The sequence below is a fragment of the Alosa sapidissima genome, chromosome 10, assembly GCF_018492685.1.
Source record: "Alosa sapidissima isolate fAloSap1 chromosome 10, fAloSap1.pri, whole genome shotgun sequence".
In the NCBI taxonomy this organism is placed as follows: Eukaryota; Metazoa; Chordata; class Actinopteri; order Clupeiformes; family Clupeidae; genus Alosa; species Alosa sapidissima.
In genome coordinates, this window is record NC_055966.1 from 32,828,504 (window position 1) to 32,852,232 (window position 23,729).

The following is a 23,729-nucleotide window of genomic DNA, read 5'->3' on the forward strand; positions in this document are numbered from 1 at the left end:
GAGGGACTAAAACATATTCTAATAACTCAGTGCCCATGGAGATCACACGCATGTTAACATCTAGGTTAAAAAGTACAACTTTATACATCGCTACAAAACACATCTGTACGATTACCATTCAGTTAAAGTTCACAAAACAGGGTAAAGTTTGTTTCTATGTACCCTACTGTAGATCAAAAGTTAAATCATTCTGAAGATAATAAGTGTTAGAGGTTCGTGATCTTGAAAAGCATATTTATCTGAAAGTAATTGTGAAATATATTACCAACTTTTTTCTTATTCTATTGTTTTATGTCATACATATTTCCCTTTTTATGGTTTTGACATGAAAAAGAAAAAATAAATATATGTAAAGGGTTTTTAGGAAACTTTTAAAATGCTGTTCTGTAACTCCGTCACCATAACTCTGTTACCATGAAAATCAGTTTTTCTCCTCCCTCATGGCATTAAGCCTAAAAATTAAAATAATTTCCAAAAGAAAGCGTCTTGGTAGGACACTTGATTTAGTATATTTTATTTGAAAATGGTCATGCAAGTATAGAAAATATTCTCAAGTTAAAATGTTAAAGTTGTCTTCGGCTGAGATGTTCTGAACAGCACCAAATGTGTATGGTCACGCTGAAACCATGGGGGCCATGAAGTAAATTAATTTTTACGTGTACATCTAGTGACTGTGCGCCATCGGCTTGTAGATGGTGGTGTTGAGTGAAGGGTTGCCGGTAGGGGACACTCACACAGTAGGGGACACACACACAGGCACCCCCCCCCCCCCCCCCCCCCCCACACACACACCCCATTACCCACATACTGTACACCATACCTCTCACACAGGCACACACATAACCCCTATTCATAAACTAGCACAAAACATACCCCAAACACAATATATTACCCCCCCCCCCACACACACACACACACACACTCACTCTCTCTCTCTCACACACACACACACACACACACACACACACACACACACACACACACACACACACACACACTTACCTACACGTAGCATGAGTTGCAAGAGTAGAGGATAGGAACAAATTGACAGGCATGATTTATTTTTACGGAGAGAATATCTACTTTCTGTTTTTTTCTTTCATTATGATAAAGCATACTACTAATGAATACATGATAATTTAATATATTTTTGGGAACAATTTACACAATTAAATCTTGTTTTACAGGTTTTCTCGATTGCTTTTACCTGCTTAAGTAAACTGGAACCCACTTGGTCTTCATGACAACTTTCTTTGCACAGCAGAAGTCATCTCTTGCGAATGTGTTCACACATTTTCATTGGGTTCACACATTTCTCACACCCTTTTGCAAAACAGTTAGCACAGGTGTCATTCAAAAGCTAAACAAAAGGAAAACATCTTTTCACAGGTGGTATAGATTCCTTGCATAAGTCTGAATCTCTGATACACCTGTGTGAAACTCCTTTGCACAATTCTTCAATCATGTCTGTTTTGTGTTGCTATTTGCAAGTATGGATCTAATGCACATTTAGACAAAGTACTGTATTGCCTATTTGGTGGAGAAAACAGTACAAAAAGTGTTTTGCTGTAGGTTTATTTCGATGAAAGTTGTAGTTCAATGAAATTTACAGTATCTTGCTAGGTGTTTGCTATATGTCATACATGTCAATGACAGTTACATCTTGGGAGGAATGAATAAATTATTTTTTTAATCAGTACATTTTTTCTTTTCACAGTTTTTTTCTGATACCAGAAAAATGAGAAAGTAATGGAACAGACATAGCAAAAATGCTCATTTTGAGAACTAGATTTTGCATTTTGTTATCAAGTGTGTAATGATTGATTAAAGAGTGTTTTTGAATTGGCAACAAGTTGTAGTGTTTGAAGGCAAGATTTGCTTTTGCTGCATGTTTTAAGTGTTTTGAGAGAGTAACAGCCTTTTGCAAGCAAAATGTGTCATTTTGTCCAGAGTGCTTTTGTTCAGACACGGGTGTTAACTGTTTTGAGAATGTGATGTCAGAGTTGACACAGGTATCAAAACGATCGAGAAAAACTGTAATTAGGCTACCTATGCTAGTGCATGGCAAGCTGAAGTCAGGTTACAGTTTTTTTCAACTGCTTACACACTAAATCTTTGCTTGTCACACAATTTTCACAACATGTCCTCCAAACATCATAACCCGACACCAAATCTGCAAAACATCCAACTAAACTTCTCAGATCATGTTGCCTCAGTCGCCCGGTCATGCCGTTTCGCACTCTACAACATACGGAAAATCAGGACGTACTTGACTCAAGATGCTACCCAACTTCTGCGCAGTGAAACCACTTCAGATGATCCAGAACGCGGCGGCGCGCCTGGTCTACAACCAACCCAAAAGGGCACATGTTACCCCGCTGCTCATCCAGCTACACTGGCTACCTATGGCGGCCCGCATCAAATTCAAGTCTCTAACGCTTGCCTACAAAGTAGTCTCCGGTTCTGCTCCCACCTACTTGAATGCCCTCATACAGACTTACACTACCTCCAGACCGCTGCGCTCCTCTGACGAACGACGTCTAGCTCTACCACCGGTACGCTCAAGCCAATCCAAACTTTTCTCATCTGTTGTTCCTCGTTGGTGGAACACACTGCCAGTTCCTACAAGGGCAGGGACATCCTTCTCCACTTTCAAAAAACTCCTGAAGACCCAGCTCTTTAGAGAACATCTACTCTCATAGCAACTCTTACAACAAGTCTTACTGATCCTAGCACTCACCAGCCGTTTTAAACTGACAAGTAACTGTTAAAAACACACTTATTCTTACTGTACTCTAATGTTTTTTTAAACTGTCCTAAACATTGTGAGAATTGTTCTAAAACTTACTGTTTACCATGTTGTTAGTCGCTTTGGTTAAAAAAACGTCAGCCAAATGTAATGTAATGTAATGTAATGTAAAAACCATACACTAATTCTCAGTGTTTGACTCAGTTTTCAATTGACTAAAACACATTTTGCAAAACACCACACACAATTTTCTACCTAACACACAAAAATCTAACAGGAAGTAACTTGATTTCGTTCTTCAAACACAACCCATCAAAATGCCACACTAAATCACCAGTGCTTCACTCTTTCTCTTCACATGTGCAAACACTCTTTACTTTACTGAACACCATCCAATCATTGCCTTAGTATAGGTCTATGAATAGATATACTCTCTATATAGGTATAGACCCTTTCAATCTGCTCCTAGAGGATATCCGGTTGAAATATTCAGAACCAATGCAGATACTTTGAAAATTACAGTAATCGGACTTTATAATAATAATAATAATAATAAAGCTTTATTTGTATAGCACCTTTCATACACAGAATGCAGCTCAAAGTGCTTTACATTTGAAGCATGTAACACAATAATAGTCAGTCAGTCATTATCAATCACTTTTCTTTGCTGTTTATGTTATACTCAGCAACATATCAAAAATATAGAAAATGACGTCATAAGACTGGCAGCCTTAACCCTCTTACCCCCCACAAGCACGCCATATGGCAACTGTGGCAAGGAAAAACTCCCATATTCCAGGAAGAAACCTTGAGCAGAACCTGACTTAATAGGGGGAGCCCATCTGCTTCTGGCTGGCTGCGCCCTCCAATAGTAGCAGATGTAGAATAATCTGAAAATGTAGTCTACAGGATAAGATGAGTTAACTAAAAGCTTTCCTGTACAGGTATGTTTTCAGATCTTTTTTAAAAATATTTACTGAACTCGCCTGCTTGATGTACAGAGGCAGGGTGTTCCATAGTTTGGGGGCATAATAGATAAACGCAGCTTCTCCACTTTGTTTGTGGAGCACTTTGGGTACGATTAAAAGATTAGAATTGGATGATCTAAGTTTCCTTTGTGGTTGATAAGATATTAAAAGCTCAGAGATATATGAAGGTGCTATGCCATTCAGAGCTTTGTAAGTAATTAACATAACCTTAAAATCAATTCTATAGGAAATAGGGAGCCAGTGCAGTTCAGCCAACACAGGGGTGATGTGTTCTCTCTTCTTAGTCTTAGTTAAAAGTCTAGCCGCAGAGTTCTGTATGAGTGCCAATTTCTTTAGATGTTTTTTGGGAAGACCAGTGAAAAGTGCATTGCAGTAGTCTAACCTGCTAGTGATAAAGGCGTGAATTAGTTTTTCTGCATCTTGTTGAGTTAAAAAGGGCCGCACTTTGGCAATGTTTCTCAAGTGGAAATAGGCTGTCTGAGTAACTTTACTGATATGGGGCTTAAAACTTAACTCTGCATCTAAGATGACACCGAGGCTTGTTACTTTTGGTTTGACCTGGTGTGCCAAGTTCCCCAGATTACTAAGAATAATATCTCGCTTTAGTTTTGGTCCAACCAGAAGTACCTCTGTTTTGTCATCATTTAGTTTCAAAAAGTTTTTGCTCATCCACTGATTAATGGAGGTTAGGCATGCAGTGAGGGAGCAAAGGCCATCTGGGTTAGTTGGCTCCACAGAAAGATACAATTGGGTATCATCTGCGTAGCTGTGGAAGTTTACATTATGCTGACTTATGACGTTTCCCAATGGAAGCATATATAGAGAAAATAGCAGGGGACCAAGGCAGCTCCCCTGGGCCACACCAAAAGGCAAGTCATGTTTTTCAGATACATGATCTCCTAGACTGATATAAAAATCTCTGCCAGTAATGTAGGTTTGAAACCAGTTTAGAGCATTATCAGAGAGACCCACCCACTTCGCAAGGCGGTGAATTAGGATACTATGATCAATGGTGTCAAATGCCGCACTCAAATCCAGAAGAATAAGGATTGAGACTTTGTTTGAGTCGGTAGCTAGTCTGAGATCATTGACTATCTTTACTAGAGCCGTTTCTGTGCTGTGATTTGATCTAAAACCTGATTGGAATTTTTCAAGGATACTGTTTTCGTTGAGGAAGGTATTTAACTGATTACAAACAACTTTTTCAAGTACTTTGCTCAAAAACGATAGATTTGATATAGGCCTGTAGTTGCTCAGATTGGTATGGTCAAGATTTGACTTTTTAAGTAAAGGTTTCACAACAGCGGTTTTAAAAGCAGTTGGAAATATACCTGTTTCTAATGAGGTATTTATTACCTTGAGAAAAAAGGGAGCTAAGCCATCATATACTTTTTTGAGGAATGTAGTAGGGATTGGATCTAAAACACATGTTGAGGAGCCGGTTTGAGTTATAATTTTACCAAGCTCAGATTGAGTAATAGTGCTAAAGGACCTTAATTTTGGGGGGCTGTTTTTGGGTGTACTATCAAACATATTACTTATGTTACCAATAGCCTCCCTTATAGAAATGACTTTGTTTTTGAAGAAGTCTGCAAATTCTTCGCATCTTAGAGAGGATGCCTGACTGAGTGTATCAAAAGGTGTTTGATGCAATAGCCTATCAATGGTAGAGAACAACACCCTAGAGTTTCCACTGTTTTCAGCAATTACCTTAGAGAAGTGGTTCCTCCTCTCATTCCGAATAGCTCTATTATAATTTGCAATTTTTTCTTTTAGAATGGCACGGTGAACCTGTAACTTAGTTTTTCTCCATGTTCTCTCAGCTTTCCTACATGATCTTTTTAGATCATGGATATTTTCGTTCATCCAAGGTGTCAGTTTGCTACAGGGCCTTTTTTTAGTCTTTAAGGGTGCCACTCTGTCAAGCAGAGCGCCTAATTCACGATTAAGAGCCTCTACCATTTGATCAATGGGATGATGTAAAATATCTAAATTTATGGAGTCTATAAGAGCTATGAACTGCTGTTCTGCTCTAATGTCCAAGAGTCGCGATTTGATTGCAATTTCGGGATGAATTTTTGGAGTATGTAGTACAATATTAAAAGATACACAATGATGATCAGACATATTTATATCATTTACTGATAAGTCTGTGACTTCTATCCCTCTGGAAATGACTAGATCGAGGGTGTTGCCAAGGTTGTGGGTGGGTCCTGTAACATGCTGCTTTAGCTCTAAACTGTCCAACACATTAAGGAACTTACTGGCTTTAGCATCAGTTGTCTTATTGACATGAATATTGAAGTCGCCATTTACAATTATCCGATCATAGCTAGTGATGATGAGCGACATAAGTTCAGAAAACTGGTCGAGAAAGCCAGTCCATAGTTTAGGAGGGCGGTATAAGGTTAATAGAAGTACAGCTGGGTCAGCCTTCAGAGTGAGGGCAATATACTCAAAGGAAGCGAATTCGCCAAAGTTGACTCGTGTGCAACTATATTTGTTTGAGAGAATGGAGGCAATTCCACCACCTCGTTTGCCTTGTCTAATTGAGTGGAAGAAATTATAATTTGGGGGACAAGTCTCAACGAGAACAGCTTCGCTGTCTGAAGTCAGCCAGGTTTCAACAAGAAACAGAAAATCCAATTTTTTTTCACTAATAAAATCATTGATTGCAAAGGTTTTGGTAGTAAGTGCACCTATATTTAGTAAACCCATGTTAGCTGAAAATGCCTCTGGCTTTTGAGGAATATGCTGAGGTATGGAAAGAATATTTGTTAGGTTTCTGGTTTTAAATTTGTCTTTTCTTTTTACTATACGTTGGGTAGAAATCAACGTTGGAATAGAACTATAAGCATAAGTCATGCTATTGCATGACACAGCTTGATCTATGGTAGTAGTATTGTATGTTACCCTGCAGAAAACATTCTCAGACTCATCCACATGTATAATGCCATTCGAATCAATACCTGGGGGGCGTGAATCTGTAATATTTTCTACAGAATGTCAATGTCTCAGTGTGGACGCTATGTTGTCAGAGAGTAGCCTGGCTCCATGTTGGTTTGGGTGGAGACCATCACGCTTCAGCATACTGGGCCTCTCCCAGAACAAGCCCCAGTTGTTGACATAGGGGATGCTTAGGGAAGCGCAGTAGCGTTTGAGCCAGGTGTGGAGATCGAACAGTCTGGACCATCTCTCAGCACCTTTTCTGTAGGTAGGGAGAGGCCCAGAGATGACAAAGCGTTTTTCTGTGCCCATCAGAGTGGTGATGAGAGTTTTGTAGTTTTCCTGCAGTGCTACTGACTGCTTATCTCTGATGTCGTTCGTGCCCACGTGTACGATGATGTTGTTGACCTTGGTGTGGCGGGCCAGGATGCTTGGGAGTTTCTGCTGGATGTCAAGGACCTTGGCACCAGGGAAGCAGTAGACCTTGGAGGGACCGCTACATGATGGGGGAATGCAGAGGTCTCTAACCATGGAACTGCCGATGACCAGGGTGGAGGTTGATGAGGTCCGGGGAGGAGGGGGTCGGGGGGGCGCCGACTTTGAGGAGGGACCAGGATGGTTGTCTCGGGGCTGGAGGGGCTCCTCATCCTCGGTCAGAATGGCATAGCGATTTTCCAGTCGTATAGGTTGGGCTGGGCCTGAGTGCCGTCCGGACCGTCTGCCGTGCTTGTGATGCTTGCTTCTACGCCATGGCTCAGGCTGGTGTGGAGTGGAGCTGGCCAGCAGAGCAGGGTTGGTTCTCAGCAGAGGCCGGGGAGAGGCAACAGGGACAGAAGTTGCATTAGTGCATGGCATGGTTAAAGTATTGGAGGACAGAGTGAAATCAGGGCATCTGGCATTTGTGTGTGTAAGAGAGGTAACGTTACTTACGGAGAGAATGGTGTCGAGGAACTGTTCATCCTTCTCAATCTGATGGAGGGTCGCTATTCTGGCTTCGAGTTCCACTATCTTTTCGCTGAGAAGGACGCATGAGTCGCAGCCTGGTGCACAGCTGAGGGGAGGCATCGTGTCGCGGCGAGGGCTCGCCGGTGTCAACTGTTTTTTAAACGTTTAGCTTACAGTAATGTTCTACAAAAAGTTGACTTTATGTAAAATTTGTCTTTTTACTCTATTTTTGTTTGTCCCCATGTTACAGTACCATTAGCTCAATACATTTTTCTGTGCCTCCAGAAATGCCTTAGGAACGCTTACTGTAGAATTGTTTGTTTCTGCAGTTGAAAGGGTCTATAGGCCTATGAATACATACTGTACACGACCTCCCCCCCACACACACTTGTCTTTAGAAAAAAACTAAATCAGTGTTTTCAAAACTCCATGTACATCTGGTGGTCACTGTATTCTTAAAATACTGTATTCACAACAGCAAATTATTTGGGAAAAATCACTATTTTTGGTTTCAATATTGCTTGCATTTTTACTGTGTATTTCAACCTCTCTTTGTTGATACCGTAACTTTCACTCTTGTATGGAAATACATATAGAAAGCCTAAGACAGAAGAGCTTTAGGTTTTGAGCAACAGTGTGTACATGATGTATCCAAAATGTCATATTATGACAAAAGTGTTTGTAATGTGAGGCGAATGTTTGCTTTAAACATGTGTTTTTGACATTTTGAATGTTGTGTGTCATTTTGCTGGAGATTTGGGGCATTTTGCTTTTTGTGTGAGCAGTTGTGGGTTTTGTGTGTGTAGTTTTGAAAAATAGACACAGAGTTTTGAAAACGTGTGTAAACAATTGTAAAAAACTGTAATGGTTTGTGTCAGAATATTGTTATTCCATGCCTGTAAGCAGGGGTGTCGGACTGGGGGTAAAACCACTACTGATTATAGGGGCCCAAGGGGAGAGGGGGCACTTGAAAAGTCTGGAATATATTTTATTTTACCTGGGCTGAGGAACATGGGGGCCCATCAGGACTGCCTATGCAGGGGCTCAGGATCTTGTGCTACGCCCCTGCCTGTTAGAATGGAAAATCCAGACCCTGATAATCTAGAAAGATTAAGGGTCTGGCAAAGAACAATGTAATGGCCCAACTCGAGGGGCGGCAATAAGCATGCATTTAAAAATCTCACTGCACGCAATTGGATAACACTAGACCATGTTTACTCTGAATTATTTCGGACTTCGACGCAATCGGATAACACTAGGACCAATGTGAACTGTCCTCCAACGTTGCAGCGCTGTCTTCATCAGTTTAGCTGGTTTCCTGGAATGTTGGGGTAAAAGTAACGTGCATCATTGCTCTTTGCCAGAGTGTCTCGCAGAGACAATTCCATTGTGCTCTCGCGAGAACACTGGATTTCCAAGGTACCTGCCTGTAAGATCAAAGATCTGAAATCAGATCTGAAGCATGTAAGATCAAAGATCTGAAATCAATGAAGATAACAGTACAATAGCTGTCCTGCATGCAAAGTGATGTAGGCAATCTTTTCTGTGGCCCACCAGTGACTTAAATTCATTAGTGGGCATGCTTAACCAGGTTGCTTTGCACTTCAAAAAGTCTGTTTGGACCAGTAAAGCATCTGCTTTAAACTACATTATGCAAAGGGACTCTTTCTCTGAAAAGACATACACTGTGTTCCAATTTGCATACTAATGCACTTACAATACCTTATATGAATGCACAAGCCAATGCACTTGTGCACTTATATTATGTACTGTAAGTACAGTATGTAAATTGGAACACAGAAGTGGCCTCAGCGCTAGTTTATACTGGCCTGATGCAGCGGGTTTGTCCCTTTTGTCAGACTGTGATTCTGACAAGTGTAGTGTGCTCATTGTTGTGCTTAGCATCTGGAGGGCTGTTTGGCAATTTGGGTTGAGCTGTGGCTTCATGCTTCCTGTGTGAGCTCAGTCGAGTGTGTCCTCCTCTGAGTCGAAGGGGAGATTTTCCATTATTTTGCAACAGGTCACGCATTGGCTGTTATAGGTCTGTACCAGAAATCTTCTTTAAAAGTAACAAAACAAAAAATGTAAGCATAAGGCAGGCACAAAGAAACTTAAGGAAGCATCCATGTGATTAGTAATTGTGCAGGCCCGTTACTCATCTGAGGCCTGTAAAATGTAAAATTATATGAATCGAGGGACAATTTCACAATTTAACATGTATAAACATACTGTACATATGAGCAGTATACTGCATCGATTTGCTTTGGTTTGCAATAGACCTTTCAAAGCAAACAGCTCTGTTTATTGTTACTGAAAAAAAAATATGGTAGAATCACTGTGACACTCTCTCACCATGAGCTAATATATGACATTTGTGCAGTTGACACATTTCTACTGTTTTTTAACATATATAAATGGAATCACCTTTTTGGCCTTGGTAATAGTTAAGTGTCTTGTATATCTGTACAATATATATTTTTTAAAGATTACAAAATACTACTAGTGCTAATAACGATAGCAGACCTGCAATGTCTTCCAGTTGAATTCATTTGCCATATAATGTATTACCTGTGCAAACTTGATGCCCTATCAAGTTGCCCTATACTGGAGGCCTAGTTGCACCAATGCCCTGTACTGGAGGCCTAGTTGTTGATCTGACAGCTTCCTTCCCCTCCTGCAGAAGTCAGATGGGCACACCTGTCCATACTGCCGCTGTGACATCCGAGGGACCGAGTCTGTCCTCATCGAGCCTTACCTGCCCGGCCAAGGCAGCGGGTTCATCACGTGCGAGCCAGAGGATGAGGATGATGATGACCACGAGGATGTGGAGCAAGTGATGAAGAAGCTGGCCTCCATGAAAAAGGTTTGTCAAACCTATAAAAACACATAAATAATAAAGCCACACAATAAGTGAAAGTCTAATGAAGTTACAAGTTTGGTTTGCATAAGAATTTGCACAACACAGGAAATGAAAAGTAAGTATCACTCTGCAAATGAAATTCGTTAGTTGATGCATGTTGGACCTATGGGCTTTTGATTTCCACAGAAGGCATCATCGGAGGACTATCAGACCCCTAGTAGACCAGTGGACTCCAGTCTCATGCCGCCTCCGCTGCCCCCAAAACTTGCCGCCACGTCTCCATGCCCCTCCCCACGACTCCCACCTCGGTCCCCAATGGCAGAAGCACGTGCCAATCATTCACACAACAGACTGGTACGTTTCTCACATGGCATGCTTGTGTAGGTAGATCTCTAGTCAGGCAAAAGTGGTGTTTTGATATCCTCCAATATTGTGCACTGCTTAGTGTTTTTTTGTTTTGTTTTTGTTTTTTTAACTTACACATTTTACCATGTTTTGCAAATACACAAATAGAAATGTCAAGAAGTATTAATAATTGAAAAAAGCATTTTATCACTTTTTTACTTTCCTCACTATCAGCAGAGCAACGATAAGAGCAGGAAGTCATCAGCAATGAAGTAAGAACCTTATCATCCCTTGAACTTCCTGAATGTTATAGATTCACACGAAATGAGAGTACATGACTGTAAGGTTGCTAATAACAAAGGCGACTTTCGAGGAAGTACATGAAGGACATACAGTATAATTGTAAAAGTTAAGCAAACCAAGTTTGAGCAATGCAATTAATCTCTATGGAAGTAGAATCAGACATTGCCTCACAATTGAAGAATTTGGTTCCAAAACGCTATATCCTCCAATTTAATGAATTTTCATTAATCATTTGCTTTAATTTTGTTTTCCAAATAATGACAGTGGAAATGTAGTTGAGTATTGTTATTTGATTTATCTTTACTCAATCAAAATGACAGAACTGCAATTTTATTGATATTACCTGAAATACACAATTAAATAACATGACTTATTAATGTTTTCAAAAATGGATTTAAAGCGTTGTGGAACCAAACTATTTAATTGGAGCTGGCTGCTTGCATCAGTCTTCTCTGGTGAACATTTCTTGTTTGCGTCCTCAGACAGCTCTCATGTTTTACTTGTTTCAGAGTCCAACAGGAAGAGCCTTGCAGAGGAGGATGGGAGGATTCTGGGAGCTCTCCTGCCCCATACACCCGTTCACCCTCCCACAAGTGAGTTGATCCTATGAATTCAAACAAATAAACAAACAAACAAATAACAACATTGGGTTGCTATCTGAGAAACGGTCCTTGCTGACTGAGAAACGATCAGACAGGGGTTCAAATGTTGCATGCCCCTTTCATGGACAAAGGGTTCCGATTAATCCCACTTACTTTACTTTATCTATAAACACACATCCACTTAGTTTGTTTTATCATTTTATTATTTGAACAAATAAATAACCACTTATTTTGGCTGAATACAATATTGGTTATTTTTCCCCCTTTAGTGAAGACTCAAACTCTGAATCAAGCAGGCCATCCTCCTCCCAGTCTGGCAAAAGCAGTGAGTACAGCAGGCCACCTCTCATCCATACAGACAGAAGCAGATCTACATAATATTAGAATAGCTCACCATCACAACGTCATCGAGTCATCTACTGGCAGAAGTGGACGTCACAGTGTTAACAGTTTGTATTTAATGTCTCTCTCTCTTGCTCTCTTTCTTTTTCTCTCTCTCTCTCAATCCCCTCTCTCTCCCTCCCCCTCTCATTATCTCTCTCTCTCTCTCTCTCTCTCTCTCTCTCTCAATCCCCCCTCTCTCCCCCTCTCTCTCTCCCTCCCCCTCTCATTCTCTCTCTCTCTCAATCCCCCCCTCTCTCCCCATTTCTCTCTCTCTCTCTAACAGATGATGTGCCCTGGTCAGGGTCCGCATCCTCATCCTCATCCTCAGGGAGAAAGAAGAGGGACAAAGTGCGGGGAATGACGGAGGACAGAAGTGAGAGGGAGGGTAGATTGAGTGAAGCACTCGGGACTCATACGGTTAGACAGAAACACATGTCCTCCTGACAATCATTTTAACAACATCGTAGAGGAGCTACAGTACTTCCTACTAGAAGGGACCATGGACTGAAAGACAAGCAACAATTACTATCACATGACTAAAGATTACACATATATTAACGATAATATGTGTATATGAATGTCTGCTATGAATATATTTGACCTGTTCAGACTGACTAAATTTTAAACATATAATGTAAACATATAAAATGTAAATGACCAAACTAATGTTGCCTGGAAATAGTTAAATCCTTGTTTTGTATAGAACATTATGGTTCTGAAACTGATTTTAATTTATGCATTATACGTTTAAACTTTTGTTTTGGAGGAACGTGATTCAAGTGATATAGATATCTGACATGTTTTGAGCCAAGACACTACCTCATATTATCAGAAGCACAAGCAAAGGTTTCAGAAACGAATGAAAGCAGCGAAAATTACAGACATAATTCAAAAAGCAAACATGCCATGCTTCGGTATTTCAACATCTGACAAAATACTTGCTCACTTGAATGGACATTCACCTAATTCTTAAAAAACACTGTGTGCCTGAGGCCTGTTTTTCTACAGAGTGTGATGTAATCATAAACAAACAATATGTTTTCTTGTTAATGCTATTACCCTTGCAGCTTTAAAGTCAGTGATATTAGGCAATGTATCCTTTTGCCTCTGTCTGAGATACTGAAAGTGGGAGAGGGCAAAGTGGTTCACTATGACGTCAAGATTGCAGACAGTGTCACTTCTCCCCCTGGTGGTGAGGGAGAGGGACTAAAACATATTCTAATAACTCAGTGCCCATGGAGATCACACGCATGTTAACATCTAGGTTAAAAAGTACAACTTTATACATCGCTACAAAACACATCTGTACGATTACCATTCAGTTAAAGTTCACAAAACAGGGTAAAGTTTGTTTCTATGTACCCTACTGTAGATCAAAAGTTAAATCATTCTGAAGATAATAAGTGTTAGAGGTTCGTGATCTTGAAAAGCATATTTATCTGAAAGTAATTGTGAAATATATTACCAACTTTTTTCTTATTCTATTGTTTTATGTCATACATATTTCCCTTTTTATGGTTTTGACATGAAAAAGAAAAAATAAATATATGTAAAGGGTTTTTAGGAAACTTTTAAAATGCTGTTCTGTAACTCCGTCACCATAACTCTGTTACCATGAAAATCAGTTTTTCTCCTCCCTCATGGCATTAAGCCTAAAAATTAAAATAATTTCCAAAAGAAAGCGTCTTGGTAGGACACTTGATTTAGTATATTTTATTTGAAAATGGTCATGCAAGTATAGAAAATATTCTCAAGTTAAAATGTTAAAGTTGTCTTCGGCTGAGATGTTCTGAACAGCACCAAATGTGTATGGTCACGCTGAAACCATGGGGGCCATGAAGTAAATTAATTTTTACGTGTACATCTAGTGACTGTGCGCCATCGGCTTGTAGATGGTGGTGTTGAGTGAAGGGTTGCCGGTAGGGGACACTCACACAGTAGGGGACACACACACAGGCACCCCCCCCCCCCCCCCCCCCCCCACACACACACCCCATTACCCACATACTGTACACCATACCTCTCACACAGGCACACACATAACCCCTATTCATAAACTAGCACAAAACATACCCCAAACACAATATATTACCCCCCCCCCCCACACACACACACACACACACTCACTCTCTCTCTCTCACACACACACACACACACACACACACACACACACACACACACACACACACACACACACACACTTACCTACACGTAGCATGAGTTGCAAGAGTAGAGGATAGGAACAAATTGACAGGCATGATTTATTTTTACGGAGAGAATATCTACTTTCTGTTTTTTTCTTTCATTATGATAAAGCATACTACTAATGAATACATGATAATTTAATATATTTTTGGGAACAATTTACACAATTAAATCTTGTTTTACAGGTTTTCTCGATTGCTTTTACCTGCTTAAGTAAACTGGAACCCACTTGGTCTTCATGACAACTTTCTTTGCACAGCAGAAGTCATCTCTTGCGAATGTGTTCACACATTTTCATTGGGTTCACACATTTCTCACACCCTTTTGCAAAACAGTTAGCACAGGTGTCATTCAAAAGCTAAACAAAAGGAAAACATCTTTTCACAGGTGGTATAGATTCCTTGCATAAGTCTGAATCTCTGATACACCTGTGTGAAACTCCTTTGCACAATTCTTCAATCATGTCTGTTTTGTGTTGCTATTTGCAAGTATGGATCTAATGCACATTTAGACAAAGTACTGTATTGCCTATTTGGTGGAGAAAACAGTACAAAAAGTGTTTTGCTGTAGGTTTATTTCGATGAAAGTTGTAGTTCAATGAAATTTACAGTATCTTGCTAGGTGTTTGCTATATGTCATACATGTCAATGACAGTTACATCTTGGGAGGAATGAATAAATTATTTTTTTAATCAGTACATTTTTTCTTTTCACAGTTTTTTTCTGATACCAGAAAAATGAGAAAGTAATGGAACAGACATAGCAAAAATGCTCATTTTGAGAACTAGATTTTGCATTTTGTTATCAAGTGTGTAATGATTGATTAAAGAGTGTTTTTGAATTGGCAACAAGTTGTAGTGTTTGAAGGCAAGATTTGCTTTTGCTGCATGTTTTAAGTGTTTTGAGAGAGTAACAGCCTTTTGCAAGCAAAATGTGTCATTTTGTCCAGAGTGCTTTTGTTCAGACACGGGTGTTAACTGTTTTGAGAATGTGATGTCAGAGTTGACACAGGTATCAAAACGATCGAGAAAAACTGTAATTAGGCTACCTATGCTAGTGCATGGCAAGCTGAAGTCAGGTTACAGTTTTTTTCAACTGCTTACACACTAAATCTTTGCTTGTCACACAATTTTCACAACATGTCCTCCAAACATCATAACCCGACACCAAATCTGCAAAACATCCAACTAAACTTCTCAGATCATGTTGCCTCAGTCGCCCGGTCATGCCGTTTCGCACTCTACAACATACGGAAAATCAGGACGTACTTGACTCAAGATGCTACCCAACTTCTGCGCAGTGAAACCACTTCAGATGATCCAGAACGCGGCGGCGCGCCTGGTCTACAACCAACCCAAAAGGGCACATGTTACCCCGCTGCTCATCCAGCTACACTGGCTACCTATGGCGGCCCGCATCAAATTCAAGTCTCTAACGCTTGCCTACAAAGTAGTCTCCGGTTCTGCTCCCACCTACTTGAATGCCCTCATACAGACTTACACTACCTCCAGACCGCTGCGCTCCTCTGACGAACGACGTCTAGCTCTACCACCGGTACGCTCAAGCCAATCCAAACTTTTCTCATCTGTTGTTCCTCGTTGGTGGAACACACTGCCAGTTCCTACAAGGGCAGGGACATCCTTCTCCACTTTCAAAAAACTCCTGAAGACCCAGCTCTTTAGAGAACATCTACTCTCATAGCAACTCTTACAACAAGTCTTACTGATCCTAGCACTCACCAGCCGTTTTAAACTGACAAGTAACTGTTAAAAACACACTTATTCTTACTGTACTCTAATGTTTTTTTAAACTGTCCTAAACATTGTGAGAATTGTTCTAAAACTTACTGTTTACCATGTTGTTAGTCGCTTTGGTTAAAAAAACGTCAGCCAAATGTAATGTAATGTAATGTAATGTAAAAACCATACACTAATTCTCAGTGTTTGACTCAGTTTTCAATTGACTAAAACACATTTTGCAAAACACCACACACAATTTTCTACCTAACACACAAAAATCTAACAGGAAGTAACTTGATTTCGTTCTTCAAACACAACCCATCAAAATGCCACACTAAATCACCAGTGCTTCACTCTTTCTCTTCACATGTGCAAACACTCTTTACTTTACTGAACACCATCCAATCATTGCCTTAGTATAGGTCTATGAATAGATATACTCTCTATATAGGTATAGACCCTTTCAATCTGCTCCTAGAGGATATCCGGTTGAAATATTCAGAACCAATGCAGATACTTTGAAAATTACAGTAATCGGACTTTAGCTTACAGTAATGTTCTACAAAAAGTTGACTTTATGTAAAATTTGTCTTTTTACTCTATTTTTGTTTGTCCCCATGTTACAGTACCATTAGCTCAATACATTTTTCTGTGCCTCCAGAAATGCCTTAGGAACGCTTACTGTAGAATTGTTTGTTTCTGCAGTTGAAAGGGTCTATAGGCCTATGAATACATACTGTACACGACCTCCCCCCCACACACACTTGTCTTTAGAAAAAAACTAAATCAGTGTTTTCAAAACTCCATGTACATCTGGTGGTCACTGTATTCTTAAAATACTGTATTCACAACAGCAAATTATTTGGGAAAAATCACTATTTTTGGTTTCAATATTGCTTGCATTTTTACTGTGTATTTCAACCTCTCTTTGTTGATACCGTAACTTTCACTCTTGTATGGAAATACATATAGAAAGCCTAAGACAGAAGAGCTTTAGGTTTTGAGCAACAGTGTGTACATGATGTATCCAAAATGTCATATTATGACAAAAGTGTTTGTAATGTGAGGCGAATGTTTGCTTTAAACATGTGTTTTTGACATTTTGAATGTTGTGTGTCATTTTGCTGGAGATTTGGGGCATTTTGCTTTTTGTGTGAGCAGTTGTGGGTTTTGTGTGTGTAGTTTTGAAAAATAGACACAGAGTTTTGAAAACGTGTGTAAACAATTGTAAAAAACTGTAATGGTTTGTGTCAGAATATTGTTATTCCATGCCTGTAAGCAGGGGTGTCGGACTGGGGGTAAAACCACTACTGATTATAGGGGCCCAAGGGGAGAGGGGGCACTTGAAAAGTCTGGAATATATTTTATTTTACCTGGGCTGAGGAACATGGGGGCCCATCAGGACTGCCTATGCAGGGGCTCAGGATCTTGTGCTACGCCCCTGCCTGTTAGAATGGAAAATCCAGACCCTGATAATCTAGAAAGATTAAGGGTCTGGCAAAGAACAATGTAATGGCCCAACTCGAGGGGCGGCAATAAGCATGCATTTAAAAATCTCACTGCACGCAATTGGATAACACTAGACCATGTTTACTCTGAATTATTTCGGACTTCGACGCAATCGGATAACACTAGGACCAATGTGAACTGTCCTCCAACGTTGCAGCGCTGTCTTCATCAGTTTAGCTGGTTTCCTGGAATGTTGGGGTAAAAGTAACGTGCATCATTGCTCTTTGCCAGAGTGTCTCGCAGAGACAATTCCATTGTGCTCTCGCGAGAACACTGGATTTCCAAGGTACCTGCCTGTAAGATCAAAGATCTGAAATCAGATCTGAAGCATGTAAGATCAAAGATCTGAAATCAATGAAGATAACAGTACAATAGCTGTCCTGCATGCAAAGTGATGTAGGCAATCTTTTCTGTGGCCCACCAGTGACTTAAATTCATTAGTGGGCATGCTTAACCAGGTTGCTTTGCACTTCAAAAAGTCTGTTTGGACCAGTAAAGCATCTGCTTTAAACTACATTATGCAAAGGGACTCTTTCTCTGAAAAGACATACACTGTGTTCCAATTTGCATACTAATGCACTTACAATACCTTATATGAATGCACAAGCCAATGCACTTGTGCACTTATATTATGTACTGTAAGTACAGTATGTAAATTGGAACACAGAAGTGGCCTCAGCGCTAGTTTATACTGGCCTGATGCAGCGGGTTTGTCCCTTTTGTCAGACTGTGATTCTGACAAGTGTAGTGTGCTCATTGTTGTGCTTAGCATCTGGAGGGCTGTTTGGCAATTTGGGTTGAGCTGTGGCTTCATGCTTCCTGTGTGAGCTCAGTCGAGTGTGTCCTCCTCTGAGTCGAAGGGGAGATTTTCCATTATTTTGCAACAGGTCACGCATTGGCTGTTATAGGTCTGTACCAGAAATCTTCTTTAAAAGTAACAAAACAAAAAATGTAAGCATAAGGCAGGCACAAAGAAACTTAAGGAAGCATCCATGTGATTAGTAATTGTGCAGGCCCGTTACTCATCTGAGGCCTGTAAAATGTAAAATTATATGAATCGAGGGACAATTTCACAATTTAACATGTATAAACATACTGTACATATGAGCAGTATACTGCATCGATTTGCTTTGGTTTGCAATAGACCTTTCAAAGCAAACAGCTCTGTTTATTGTTACTGAAAAAAAAATATGGTAGAATCACTGTGACACTCTCTCACCATGAGCTAATATATGACATTTGTGCAGTTGACACATTTCTACTGTTTTTTAACATATATAAATGGAATCACCTTTTTGGCCTTGGTAATAGTTAAGTGTCTTGTATATCTGTACAATATATATTTTTTAAAGATTACAAAATACTACTAGTGCTAATAACGATAGCAGACCTGCAATGTCTTCCAGTTGAATTCATTTGCCATATAATGTATTACCTGTGCAAACTTGATGCCCTATCAAGTTGCCCTATACTGGAGGCCTAGTTGCACCAATGCCCTGTACTGGAGGCCTAGTTGTTGATCTGACAGCTTCCTTCCCCTCCTGCAGAAGTCAGATGGGCACACCTGTCCATACTGCCGCTGTGACATCCGAGGGACCGAGTCTGTCCTCATCGAGCCTTACCTGCCCGGCCAAGGCAGCGGGTTCATCACGTGCGAGCCAGAGGATGAGGATGATGATGACCACGAGGATGTGGAGCAAGTGATGAAGAAGCTGGCCTCCATGAAAAAGGTTTGTCAAACCTATAAAAACACATAAATAATAAAGCCACACAATAAGTGAAAGTCTAATGAAGTTACAAGTTTGGTTTGCATAAGAATTTGCACAACACAGGAAATGAAAAGTAAGTATCACTCTGCAAATGAAATTCGTTAGTTGATGCATGTTGGACCTATGGGCTTTTGATTTCCACAGAAGGCATCATCGGAGGACTATCAGACCCCTAGTAGACCAGTGGACTCCAGTCTCATGCCGCCTCCGCTGCCCCCAAAACTTGCCGCCACGTCTCCATGCCCCTCCCCACGACTCCCACCTCGGTCCCCAATGGCAGAAGCACGTGCCAATCATTCACACAACAGACTGGTACGTTTCTCACATGGCATGCTTGTGTAGGTAGATCTCTAGTCAGGCAAAAGTGGTGTTTTGATATCCTCCAATATTGTGCACTGCTTAGTGTTTTTTTGTTTTGTTTTTGTTTTTTTAACTTACACATTTTACCATGTTTTGCAAATACACAAATAGAAATGTCAAGAAGTATTAATAATTGAAAAAAGCATTTTATCACTTTTTTACTTTCCTCACTATCAGCAGAGCAACGATAAGAGCAGGAAGTCATCAGCAATGAAGTAAGAACCTTATCATCCCTTGAACTTCCTGAATGTTATAGATTCACACGAAATGAGAGTACATGACTGTAAGGTTGCTAATAACAAAGGCGACTTTCGAGGAAGTACATGAAGGACATACAGTATAATTGTAAAAGTTAAGCAAACCAAGTTTGAGCAATGCAATTAATCTCTATGGAAGTAGAATCAGACATTGCCTCACAATTGAAGAATTTGGTTCCAAAACGCTATATCCTCCAATTTAATGAATTTTCATTAATCATTTGCTTTAATTTTGTTTTCCAAATAATGACAGTGGAAATGTAGTTGAGTATTGTTATTTGATTTATCTTTACTCAATCAAAATGACAGAACTGCAATTTTATTGATATTACCTGAAATACACAATTAAATAACATGACTTATTAATGTTTTCAAAAATGGATTTAAAGCGTTGTGGAACCAAACTATTTAATTGGAGCTGGCTGCTTGCATCAGTCTTCTCTGGTGAACATTTCTTGTTTGCGTCCTCAGACAGCTCTCATGTTTTACTTGTTTCAGAGTCCAACAGGAAGAGCCTTGCAGAGGAGGATGGGAGGATTCTGGGAGCTCTCCTGCCCCATACACCCGTTCACCCTCCCACAAGTGAGTTGATCCTATGAATTCAAACAAATAAACAAACAAACAAATAACAACATTGGGTTGCTATCTGAGAAACGGTCCTTGCTGACTGAGAAACGATCAGACAGGGGTTCAAATGTTGCATGCCCCTTTCATGGACAAAGGGTTCCGATTAATCCCACTTACTTTACTTTATCTATAAACACACATCCACTTAGTTTGTTTTATCATTTTATTATTTGAACAAATAAATAACCACTTATTTTGGCTGAATACAATATTGGTTATTTTTCCCCCTTTAGTGAAGACTCAAACTCTGAATCAAGCAGGCCATCCTCCTCCCAGTCTGGCAAAAGCAGTGAGTACAGCAGGCCACCTCTCATCCATACAGACAGAAGCAGATCTACATAATATTAGAATAGCTCACCATCACAACGTCATCGAGTCATCTACTGGCAGAAGTGGACGTCACAGTGTTAACAGTTTGTATTTAATGTCTCTCTCTCTTGCTCTCTTTCTTTTTCTCTCTCTCTCTCAATCCCCTCTCTCTCCCTCCCCCTCTCATTATCTCTCTCTCTCTCTCTCTCTCTCTCTCTCTCTCAATCCCCCCTCTCTCCCCCTCTCTCTCTCCCTCCCCCTCTCATTCTCTCTCTCTCTCAATCCCCCCCTCTCTCCCCATTTCTCTCTCTCTCTCTAACAGATGATGTGCCCTGGTCAGGGTCCGCATCCTCATCCTCATCCTCAGGGAGAAAGAAGAGGGACAAAGTGCGGGGAATGACGGAGGACAGAAGTGAGAGGGAGGGTAGATTGAGTGAAGCACTCGGGACTCATACGGTTAGACAGAAACACATGTCCTCCTGACAATCATTTTAACAACATCGTAGAGGAGCTACAGTACTTCCTACTAGAAGGGACCATGGACTGAAAGACAAGCAACAATTACTATCACATGACTAAAGATTACACATATATTAACGATAATATGTGTATATGAATGTCTGCTATGAATATATTTGACCTGTTCAGACTGACTAAATTTTAAACATATAATGTAAACATATAAAATGTAAATGACCAAACTAATGTTGCCTGGAAATAGTTAAATCCTTGTTTTGTATAGAACATTATGGTTCTGAAACTGATTTTAATTTATGCATTATACGTTTAAACTTTTGTTTTGGAGGAACGTGATTCAAGTGATATAGATATCTGACATGTTTTGAGCCAAGACACTACCTCATATTATCAGAAGCACAAGCAAAGGTTTCAGAAACGAATGAAAGCAGCGAAAATTACAGACATAATTCAAAAAGCAAACATGCCATGCTTCGGTATTTCAACATCTGACAAAATACTTGCTCACTTGAATGGACATTCACCTAATTCTTAAAAAACACTGTGTGCCTGAGGCCTGTTTTTCTACAGAGTGTGATGTAATCATAAACAAACAATATGTTTTCTTGTTAATGCTATTACCCTTGCAGCTTTAAAGTCAGTGATATTAGGCAATGTATCCTTTTGCCTCTGTCTGAGATACTGAAAGTGGGAGAGGGCAAAGTGGTTCACTATGACGTCAAGATTGCAGACAGTGTCACTTCTCCCCCTGGTGGTGAGGGAGAGGGACTAAAACATATTCTAATAACTCAGTGCCCATGGAGATCACACGCATGTTAACATCTAGGTTAAAAAGTACAACTTTATACATCGCTACAAAACACATCTGTACGATTACCATTCAGTTAAAGTTCACAAAACAGGGTAAAGTTTGTTTCTATGTACCCTACTGTAGATCAAAAGTTAAATCATTCTGAAGATAATAAGTGTTAGAGGTTCGTGATCTTGAAAAGCATATTTATCTGAAAGTAATTGTGAAATATATTACCAACTTTTTTCTTATTCTATTGTTTTATGTCATACATATTTCCCTTTTTATGGTTTTGACATGAAAAAGAAAAAATAAATATATGTAAAGGGTTTTTAGGAAACTTTTAAAATGCTGTTCTGTAACTCCGTCACCATAACTCTGTTACCATGAAAATCAGTTTTTCTCCTCCCTCATGGCATTAAGCCTAAAAATTAAAATAATTTCCAAAAGAAAGCGTCTTGGTAGGACACTTGATTTAGTATATTTTATTTGAAAATGGTCATGCAAGTATAGAAAATATTCTCAAGTTAAAATGTTAAAGTTGTCTTCGGCTGAGATGTTCTGAACAGCACCAAATGTGTATGGTCACGCTGAAACCATGGGGGCCATGAAGTAAATTAATTTTTACGTGTACATCTAGTGACTGTGCGCCATCGGCTTGTAGATGGTGGTGTTGAGTGAAGGGTTGCCGGTAGGGGACACTCACACAGTAGGGGACACACACACAGGCACCCCCCCCCCCCCCCCCCCCCCCACACACACACCCCATTACCCACATACTGTACACCATACCTCTCACACAGGCACACACATAACCCCTATTCATAAACTAGCACAAAACATACCCCAAACACAATATATTACCCCCCCCCCCACACACACACACACACACACTCACTCTCTCTCTCTCACACACACACACACACACACACACACACACACACACACACACACACACACACACACACACTTACCTACACGTAGCATGAGTTGCAAGAGTAGAGGATAGGAACAAATTGACAGGCATGATTTATTTTTACGGAGAGAATATCTACTTTCTGTTTTTTTCTTTCATTATGATAAAGCATACTACTAATGAATACATGATAATTTAATATATTTTTGGGAACAATTTACACAATTAAATCTTGTTTTACAGGTTTTCTCGATTGCTTTTACCTGCTTAAGTAAACTGGAACCCACTTGGTCTTCATGACAACTTTCTTTGCACAGCAGAAGTCATCTCTTGCGAATGTGTTCACACATTTTCATTGGGTTCACACATTTCTCACACCCTTTTGCAAAACAGTTAGCACAGGTGTCATTCAAAAGCTAAACAAAAGGAAAACATCTTTTCACAGGTGGTATAGATTCCTTGCATAAGTCTGAATCTCTGATACACCTGTGTGAAACTCCTTTGCACAATTCTTCAATCATGTCTGTTTTGTGTTGCTATTTGCAAGTATGGATCTAATGCACATTTAGACAAAGTACTGTATTGCCTATTTGGTGGAGAAAACAGTACAAAAAGTGTTTTGCTGTAGGTTTATTTCGATGAAAGTTGT

At 39.9% G+C, this 23,729-nt stretch overlaps 2 protein-coding genes across 2 annotated transcripts; both read left to right on the plus strand.

Annotated features, from left to right (window-relative positions):
• Window positions 1-626: 626 nt before the first annotated feature.
• LOC121720036 (ELL-associated factor 1-like) lies at window positions 627-13,114 on the plus strand. Its single transcript, XM_042105869.1, has 7 exons — window positions 627-640; window positions 10,291-10,492; window positions 10,676-10,843; window positions 11,069-11,106; window positions 11,647-11,730; window positions 12,009-12,064; window positions 12,407-13,114. Exons 1-7 carry the CDS (start codon window positions 627-629, stop codon window positions 12,565-12,567), a joined length of 723 nt encoding a protein of 240 aa, XP_041961803.1. The 3' UTR covers window positions 12,568-13,114.
• Window positions 13,115-13,949: 835 nt separating this feature from the next.
• LOC121720038 (ELL-associated factor 1-like) lies at window positions 13,950-21,927 on the plus strand. The gene is made up of 7 exons (XM_042105870.1): window positions 13,950-13,963; window positions 19,104-19,305; window positions 19,489-19,656; window positions 19,882-19,919; window positions 20,460-20,543; window positions 20,822-20,877; window positions 21,220-21,927. Exons 1-7 carry the CDS (start codon window positions 13,950-13,952, stop codon window positions 21,378-21,380), a joined length of 723 nt encoding a protein of 240 aa, XP_041961804.1. The 3' UTR covers window positions 21,381-21,927.
• Window positions 21,928-23,729: the final 1,802 nt, after the last annotated feature.